At 40.2% G+C, this 9,858-nt stretch overlaps 2 protein-coding genes across 2 annotated transcripts in view; one reads left to right on the top strand and one right to left on the bottom strand.

Annotated features, from left to right (window-relative positions):
* LOC101850878 (lysosomal Pro-X carboxypeptidase) overlaps nt 1–4,317 on the top strand; it is a gene marked incomplete at its 5' end in the record, with an annotated part of 13,258 nt that extends 8,941 nt beyond the window's left edge. The window contains 4 exon segments of the mRNA XM_005095756.2: nt 507–679; nt 1,125–1,289; nt 1,791–1,975; nt 2,651–4,317. Of these exon segments, the coding sequence (XP_005095813.1) occupies nt 507–679; nt 1,125–1,289; nt 1,791–1,975; nt 2,651–2,846 (719 nt within the window). The 3' untranslated portion in view covers nt 2,847–4,317.
* A 3,815-nt stretch (nt 4,318–8,132) lies between these two features.
* LOC101850640 (iduronate 2-sulfatase) overlaps nt 8,133–9,858 on the bottom strand; it is a 17,492-nt gene continuing 15,766 nt past the window's right edge. The window contains exon 8 of the mRNA XM_005095755.3: nt 8,133–9,726. Coding sequence (XP_005095812.1) covers nt 8,630–9,726 — 1,097 coding nt within the window. The 3' untranslated portion in view covers nt 8,133–8,629. The remainder of the gene's footprint in view (nt 9,727–9,858) is intronic.

The raw sequence follows: 9,858 nt of genomic DNA, 5'->3' as shown, positions 1-9,858 counted from the left end.
GGGGGGGAAAGATCGCAGAAAGATGGAGCCAGGAGTAGCAGTAAAAAGAGTTAGAAGTAAGGGAGGGATGAGCACAGAGGAGTTGTAGGTTGGGGGTAGAAAGTGATGAAAGCTGATGACCGAACAAGACTAGAGAACAGGAGGGGAGGTGAAACGAGAAAAATTTTGAGAAGTAGATTTTTTTATTGCTCTCAGTTTTTTTACCTGGGACCTTTTGAATAAGAAAACACCTTGCCTCTACTCTAGACCACGAGAGCCCCCTGGCTGACCATACGTGACTTGGTTTTCTCTTGGATATGAATGTGAAGATCAGCATTGAGTGGACACTGATGAGAATTTAGCCTTCTTCCCTGTCTTACATTTGAGGTAAAATACATCAATGCTTACACTTATCACAGGGAAAATGTTAGTGCGAGTCTTTGTGAGCCGATCTTTTTGTGAATATCTATGGTTTATTTTTTTTATGAATTTATTTAAAAATTGATTTATGATTTATTTTATTACAGCTGGTGGTTATGACTTTATCACCGACACATTTAAGCTGTGCACCCCTCTCAAGTCCAAATATGACCTTGGCCCCTTCATGTCGATGTTGGTGGAGACGTACACTGATCTTGCCATGGTCGACTACCCGTACCCGGCATCCTTTATGGCAGAACTGCCAGGCTGGCCAGTGGCGGTAAGGCGTGTATGCTGTTGTGTAGTCAATTTCCCTTAAGAAGAGCTTATACGACTAATTTTTTTTCAGTGCTGTATTTCCTTTTAACATTTTCAATTGTGGCATGTACCACCTACCACTTACCAAGCAGAAAGGTATTGCGATTCGTCGATTTTGCCTCTACTCTTTTACCTAGCTCAAACACTTAGTGTATTGCTATTTTGGCCTGTGCCTTACAAACTGAAGGCATTTTTAAGTGGGTATGATATTTTGGGATTTAAGAGCCTTGAACTTAAAGGGTTTGGGAGGAGGGGTGAAATTTACATTAGAACGAAACATGCCAAAATAAGAGCAAAGCATTAGAAGTTCAACGCTCTTAATTTATGTCTAATGGCTGCAGAAGAAGTCATTTTGATTCCTGCTTCCTCCTCCTCATCCCCTCCCTCTCTTCCCATATTCTCTGCAGGAGGCCTGTAGCTACCTTTCACAGCCCCTGGAAGGAAAAGACCTGCTGCGTGGCCTGTCGCGCGTCACCAACATGTACTTCAACTACACAGGAACCACTGACTGTGTACACTGGAACGGCAGTGGGGGTACACCCACCCTAGGCTATGAGGGATGGGACTATCAGGTAGGGCTAAATGGGATTTAAACCTATCAGGCAGACCACACCCACCCTGGGCTGTGAGGGATGGGATTACGAAGTAGGCTCAGGGCACACACTGGTAGCTCTGTTTGCATCATGCTGGACTATGACGCAGATGACTTTTGTTTGAATACCAACAAGGGCATACTTACACTTGTTCTCTTAGCAATTTTTTCAGGGCTTTCTGCCAGTCATATCGCAGAAGGATGTTACATTTGGAAGTCTCACCTCTAAGTCTTAATTTCACAGAGATTCTCAGAGAAATGAAAGGGTGGTTAAGCCCATAAGGAGACTCACAGAATTGGAAATTATAAGGGGAATCATCTTTTGTACGCTAGGTAAAGTTTTATGATAAGGGGAGGGGAAAAAAGAACATTTTCTATAAGACTCTGTGCATTAATCTTTAGATTTATTAGCTTTGATTTTAATGAAATGACAATAATTTCATTAATCTTTTCTGCAATGGTGACCTCTCGGTGTCCTCAGTCCTGTACGGAAATGGTGATGCCGATGTGCAGTAATGGTTCCGGAATCATCTACAACATCGACTGGAACTTCCAGCAGGTCAGTGATGCCTGTTACCGCAGGTACAAGACTCGGCCCCGGGAGAACTGGATCTCACTGGAGTACTGGGCCAAAGAGCTGAAGGCTGCGTCCAACATCATCTTCAGGTACATTCTTTGCTCATTCTCCATTTTCTTCATATTATTATTATTAGTAGGTCTTTATTGTATTATAGTATTATAATTGCACTTACCATTCTTATTACTGTTCCTATTATTGTAATCATTATTATTTTTATTGATATTTATCATTATTTTTATTAACATGAATAGTCATCACAATTTTCTATTTGAAATTTTCTTTTCAAGTTTTAATTGTTACTATCATAAGCGTCATAATGATTCATTTCATGATCATTGCACATTAACACCTTCCGGACTGGCCCCACACCCGCTGGTCCTATCCCCAGGACCGGAGCCGCCGCCTACATCCCTTGTAAATAGGGCCTACATGTACTCGTTTTGAAAACATTTTTTCACTTCTAATCAACTCAAACTGACTTCAACTTCGGTGAATCCGAAAGGGAAAGAACTCTTCTCTGCTTGAACAAGCAGTCGGAAAACATGGGTAGCTAGTTTTTAATAAACCTAGACTGGCTTGAATGAGTGGTATTGACATCGCGTAAATATATGTCAGTGGTCTGATTCGGTCGGCCGCAGTTCGTGTATAATAAGTATGTCGGTGGTCCCAAAGGTGTTAAAAAAGTCTATTTGGTGGTTACTAATATCAATGTTGTTATGCAAGCTTAATAAGATCTTTAATTATTTTTTTTTGCTCGGCAGCAATGGAATGTACGACCCATGGTCCAGCGGGGGTGTGCTGCAGTCCATCTCTGAGACGGTCGTGGCCATTCAGATCCCTCGAGGGGCCCATCACCTGGATCTGAGAGCCAAGAACCCCAAGGACACTCGAGAGGTCATTGCTGCTCGTGAACAGGAAATCAACATCATCAAGGGGTGGCTGGGACTTACACCGTAGTAGTTTCCAGGCTTTCGATGAATCATTAAAGTCGTTTTTGTGATTGAATGTTTTTACTAAGGCGGGGAATAGATAAAATAAGAACAAAACTTACCTTAGTGAAATGATTTTAGTTTTTTTAAACTATACCCCTTGAGTTTGATATGTTCTCTAGTGCTGATATGATCCAACAAAAGATAACTGTTTGTGGTGTTGCTAAATTTTGCCTATCTTTTAAATGCAAATGTTAAACTTTGTCTTAAATATTGATGGTAATAGGAAGTCCTGGTATATAAACTTAAAAAAGGGTTTAACAAGGTTATCTGATTTTTGTGGGGTTTTATTGGAGATTATTATGCTTAAGTCTTTCCCTTATTTTTTTATATCTTTAATTTGTATGATGATGCTAGCAGTTGCTAAATGTACTTTAGCGATGCAGTTTGAGTCATGGGTAGTCTCCTGTGACTGCAGTGGAGTGTTTCATTGTATTAGTGTTAAAATGCTCAATGTTTCATCTATTTGGATGAAACAATGTCTTTATGTTATTGAGAAACATAGTTATATACATTCCATTAACATGTTCATGTTTTGTCAATGAAAGAATGATATGCTGTGCCATAGGTTTCACTGGTGATGATAGAGAAAAACTTCAACCCATGTGCTGGATGAAGAGTCTTGGGGATGCCTAAACTAAAAGATATTTTTTTTGATGACTTCAATACTTCTTGGAACTCTGTCTGTCAGGCAGAGTGGAATTTTAAAAAGATTTTCAGTTTCATCTCTGTATTACACTGACTTATGCATTGATAAGTATTTTTAGTATGAAATATTCTAAACCTTTAGAGAGTTATGGAGCATACACATGGCTTGAATATATTGCTTATCAGTCCTTCAGAGATCAGGGCATGTCTCTTTGAGGGGCTTGTAGAGGGAAGAATTGCAGTAAATGACATCTCAATATTGATGCTTAGAGTTGAAAGTATTTGAATGCATTCTATCTGTGAAAGTTTCAAGGTTTTTTCTCAACTGATGTGCCTATTTTCTCATTAGTGGATTAATATGGATTAACGATATGCGGTGGTCTTTGCCAAAAAAACTCTTTCCCTTAACTTTCATTAAGTAAGTGGTTTTTGACTGGTTGACCTGACATGTCTGATTTCACATTACCAAAGCGAGAGTCGAATGTTTTTTTTTTTTTATAATGCTTAAATTTGTTTATGTCTCAGTATCAGTGCTTTGCTGTAGCAGTTTTAAAATAATACATTTTTTGCTAATGTGCAATTATTTCAAGTTTTATGTTGTAATTTTTTTGTCGTTGTCTTTGTTTACCTTAGTACTTAATAGAGACTTAAATTGTCTTGTGGGGGAAACGAGCTGCTGGTGGATATCTGACATTTTTTTGTTACTTTAATTACCCGTGTTTTTAAAAATGTTTTGTTGCTTATACCTTCCAAAATATGGTGCCCTGAAATAAACAGCAGTTCAATTCAAATCAAAGGTTATATTATTCTGTCATTATTACATCCTCATACTCATAGGCCTATCTGAACAAACAAGTACATTTGTTTGCATTTTTCCGAAACCCAAGACGGTTACTGTTTAATAATAATAGACAGCATTTGTATAGTGCATAGCCTCGCTCAACAGCAAGTTCTATGCTATTACCCAAGCAGACCTGAGAGCATTCTGAAGCAAACTCTACTTCTTGGGAAGCAAACAGTGATAGCAGCCATGATTTATAGGCGTTAAAACACTAACATACTGACAAGATCTTTCGCTGTCTATGGCCGGGCACCCATTTCCGCCTGGGTGAAGTGAGGAAAATTTGTGTAAAGTGTATTTCCAAAGGACACAACATCGGGCCCGCGGCTCGAACCCCCGATACCGCAACCTCACAATTACGAGTCCGGTAGCCTAACTATTAGGCCACCGATGCCACATGTTTAGTCACGTGTGTCCGTGGTGAAATGATTAGGCTCTGGAATTGATTCCCACATGGATAAGTTATTAATGATCTAAAACATAAACCTGGCCTTGTGAATGTGATGCAGTAGGCTAACAAACTTTGCTAACTAGTCTAGTACAGCTGTACCCCGGCAGCAAACCCACTCGTGCTCGCAAGCCCCTAGTTCAAGTAACAAGCCTCAAATCTCTAGGTCAAATCATCAAGTCAAATCACCAGCATGATAAGTTGAGTCTAGCCTAAGCTTCCAGTTCACACCAACTAGCAATCCACGAAGCCACTCGTGTCAGACCCCCCTCATCCTCCCCGCCATGCTTGCAATCCGCGAAGCCACTTACGTCAGAAAAAGAGAGAGGGGGAGAGAGAGAGACTCTGCTCACTGTGTCACTGCGCGGCGGGACACTAGAGCTGGAGTCTGCTCAATTAATTAATCGAATGCTTGCGAGCAGCGGACGGCCCTCAAGTCTCAAATCTCGCACGCAGCATAGCAAGACACTTGGGTCCTATGATTTGATTTGCCTGCTCGCAACCTGGCAAGACTGTCTGCGAGTCACAATATATCGGAAGTTCCCCCCGGTAGCGAGCGGGAGGCAAAGCAAAGCACAAGCCAGCTTGCAAGCCTCTGGCACAAGCCATCCGCTGCTTGCAAGCCTTCGATTAATCGAGCAGACTCCAGCTCTACTAACGAGCAGACGTTTGAGGCTTGAATCCAAACAGGATTTAGATTATCCTTTGTCCTTCCTGTAATATTTTTCCTTTCATTCTTGAATCCTGAAGATGGAAGATTCTTTGCTTTGCCTTAGAAAAAGCAGGCAGTGTTTCTAATAAGGCAATAAATTTAACACTGAAAAATCCCTCTATTATTGATCCCAACTGGAGAATTTATTTACAAAGGTATATAATACATACATTCATAAATACGTGCTTACATTAATCAATTCATTGATGTAACCATCTCATTTTTTGTTTGTTAGAGTTTTACGGCACTTGCAACACAATAAGGTCATATAAATGCTGAAGATTAGAGGTGTTACAAGGGAGTAACAAACACAAAAAAAGGAGGGGAGATAAAGACGATAGATGCTTGATAGGAAAGAAGGAGCAAACCACACCAGAGCACCTGCCAACCACCCACTAACAATCTCAGTCCCTCACCAGTAGAGACAATCTCAAACTGCATACACCGTTACTGGTCCCTACTAAAAAATTTATGAAACGTTAGATGAACATTCGAGAGAGAACAAAAACAATTAAATGTATGGGCCCCATCATCATAATTTTCCTGGAAGGGTAAGGAAGCGTAGGAAGAATAAAATTAGATTCTGATTTCTCTGACCCTTTGTCAGCAATAGTCATGTCTCTCCTCTATGAGATCTTTGTTTTACAATAAGAAAAACTTTATATAATCAGTGTGCTTTCATTAGCTTTTATCATGCATACATGCACACACCAAAAAATATATATTTATATACAGTCGAACCTGCCTGGACATCCAATTTCCATCCCCCTCCTGCGTTTTTCTATATATAATTTAACTGTGTAAAATGGGCACCTGTCCAACACGGCTGCTGCCACCCTATTTTATCAACATACGGCCATATTTACCTCCCTGAGACGGCCAGGATTTGTAAAAATCGACGCATTTTTCTCTGGCGCTGTAGACAAGACAAGCCCTCATAATTCTTCCACTGGTCGTTATTGTCAGTCCCTCTAATGGACGAAACGATCATGTTGCTAAGGCCACTCCCGGTGTTTACCCAAGTTGACCAATTATGGGTAATAAAATATTTTCAGCTGCTGGTAAGGGAAGCTTGTTATCTGTCATAACATTATAAGCTCCACCCACAACTCAGTCTGTAAACCCAGTCCATAACAATGGAGGTTAACACAAACTCGTGACAGAAGTGTCGCTCGTCCGCAGAGTGGTGGTGACCCATTTGTTCGTTTTACATGCACTATAGCACTTGGCCTTCCTTGTCTGGCACGGTTTCGTTTCGACCTTTCACGGTATAATTATTTTTCAAAAAATAAAAAAATAAAACTAGCAACAAAAGGTCCCACAAAAACTGTTCTATCCCCTCCCCAATTAACTTTAACTCATTCGCTACGCCGAGCCGTGGGGGGGGCGGCGCGGCTAAAGTGCCGTCAGTACGCTAAGCCACCCCCGGTGGCTCGAGAACCGATCTTCAATTAATATAATGTTGACTTCCGGGTCTAGCATTTCCACTGAAAATCAGAAGTTTAGATTCAGTTTTGAAATGCGATTTCGTAGTTTATTCGACTTTGTTTCATCGCGATGCCAAAATTATAGCCCGGACACCAGTCTTAGTAATTTTACACAACAAAATCTATCATTATTTTGCCCACTAAAGAAATGTAGGACTCTTTTTTATAATATTGATATGATTGGACTCATATTGCCAATGCACTGTTATTGAGAAATCAATATTTTTGAGTGCTAGACTAGATCTAGATCTAAACTGTCAAAATATTTTTTTCTCCCCAAAATCACTACATTGTACTTTTTGATGAAATTACAAAAAAAGTGCCTCTCAAGACATGTATAGGTTTATTCCAAATGCAATTCTGAATAATTCCATATAAGATACGAGTGTTTTTTTCTTCTGTTTGTGATCGTTTTTAAAGATGATAAAATTTTTTATTTTTTTCAATATCGGATGTTATGATCCAAATGTACAAACATGATGAAATGTATGTAAATAACTGCAAACTTTTCAATATTTTCCAGTTCTATATTCATTTATGGTTAATTTGATGTATCATTTGACTAAGTGAAAACATATTTTTTGAGTTTCACCAAAGATTATTAATTTTTTATTTTCAAATTTTATCCGCATCCAATCAGTATTGTGTTGCATAATCGCCTCTTACAGGAACCAAAGTTGAAAAATACATAAATAAACATTACAAATGTATTCTACAAACCATTCTGAAAATATTGGTATATAATACGTTGATATTTATTTGAATTTGTGGCCCTAAAGACCTTTTAACTGCCCACTAGTCATCATCTCATTCGCCCTCCCGAAAAAAATTCGTCCACGAGCCGAAAATAAAACGTAGCGAATGGGGTAAAAAAAACATCCAAAATCAAAAAAAAAAACCAAACCATTTTAACGAGCCCTTCGGCAGTCCTAAGCCTACAACCACATCCAGAAGGGACCTCAGAAGTAAATGGTTTGTTTCCTTCAGTTTAATCAGTCCTGTGAATGACGGCCACTTTCCTCCTCGACAATGCATGGCTGTCTTACACAGGTTCGACAGTATAAATACGATAGAATTATATTAATATATCACAATCAATCTCTCTCTCTCTTTCTCTCCATCAATCTCTCTCTCTCTTGCCATAAATCTCTTTTCCTCCCTCACTCTCTTTCTCAGTCACCCAACATATTAAAAAAGTAGTGGCTTAAATTTGCCATTTATCCTTCCTCAGCAATCAGTAAGTTTTGCAGAAATAAGCGTGCTGTTATGATCTTTGTGCATGTCTCTGGATGTGCAAGGAAAAGCAAAGTCTAAATTACAGTATAATTGCATGTATTTTGACAGAAATACTGTTAGGTGAAAACCATCGTACATGAACTTCCACTGCCTATTTGTACTTCTTTTTTTGACAATGGATTACACCATCAAGTTGATGGCCTCGGGCACAAACCATCTGACTTTGAATTTCCCTTTGATGCTTTTATGCTATAAATAGCAAGGAACCTCCATTCAGAGGGTTGGCACAAAGGGGTGTGAATGTCCCCTGGGGTCAAAAGCAGAGTGGTGTCAATGCTGGAATGGAGTCAGGGCCAGACTGGTGGCGGTGCACAGAGTCTCAGCTCCTCGCATACCTCCAGCCTTTGTGTAAACGAGACGACAAAATGCGGAGCAGAGAGTGGCACTTCTCAAATATGGCCATGTTGGAAATTTCGTAGGGGTCCAAGTCGCGGAGGTACAGTTCCCGCCCGTAAATATCATTCCATTTGATTTTGTAAGATTTGTGATCAAACCCGACCCATTCGACATAGTGGAACTGTGGGGTGAGCATGCTGTAGCCCATGATTCGAATGTCTCGCAGCAACGGTTTGTCGCTGTTTTCCTGAGGGAGAACAGACGGTCGAGGGAATTGACTAAACGCCGCTTTCTTCCACTCAAACTCCAGATCAGATCTGAACACAGGACGAAAAGATGGGGAGCAATTTTTGGCGGCAATGTGGAGGGCGTTCAGTTCTGATGTAAATTCCAAAACTCCATCATTAATGTTGATGGCATTTGTTATAAATTCTTTCTGTGATTTGCGATGAGTCATGACTGGTCTGTTATCATCTCTCTGATGATGATTGTTTTCTACGATGGATGTTTTGACGTGTGACCTTTCAGGGGAGGTAATATTGCGGATGAGTGGCATGAGACTAGTGCCTTCAGTACACAACAGGACTTTAAACGGGTTGATGGGGCACAGAGGAAGCATAGGGAGTCCCACTGCCTCTGCAAGAGTTGGGAATAGGTCAACATGCTCAACCAGCGCCGATGTTCTGAAGCCTGTGGCAGCCTTGAATTTGCTCTGCGACCTTTTCACTCGTTCTTCCGTCAGTTGGGCAATGTTGTCAAAACCTCGACGCAAAAGAGACTCAGAAGAGTAAGAGACCTCTTCCAGGGTCTTAAATATTTCTGTTGTTTGTAATTTCTCATCTGTTACATTTGGAATTGCTTTCACATGTAATTTCCTCTCATTCGAAAAGAAGGCTAATTTCGTCTCTGAATTCACATCACGTCTGTGTTCAAACGGGTTAAGAAATGGGAAAATCTTCTCATCCCCGATTTGATGCCGTCGATGAGTGAGGCCAGGCAGGTACATGATGAGTGGGACTCGTGTTGCCACATTGAACACACTGTACTTTGACCACTCCTGATGCTCACCCAGTGACCAGCCTGTAGGGACAACAGTTGTTCATTTATTTATCTGTCCCATTGATTTTATGCAAAAAAAATCTGAAATTATGCAAACTGAGCCCAAAAATGTGAAATTATGCGATTCTGTTCATTTTAACAAAGAATGATAAA

Source organism: Aplysia californica, unplaced genomic scaffold (assembly GCF_000002075.1).
Source record: "Aplysia californica isolate F4 #8 unplaced genomic scaffold, AplCal3.0 scaffold00113, whole genome shotgun sequence".
NCBI lineage: Eukaryota > Metazoa > Mollusca > Gastropoda > Aplysiida > Aplysiidae > Aplysia > Aplysia californica.
This window is presented reverse-complemented; position numbering and strand designations above follow the sequence as displayed.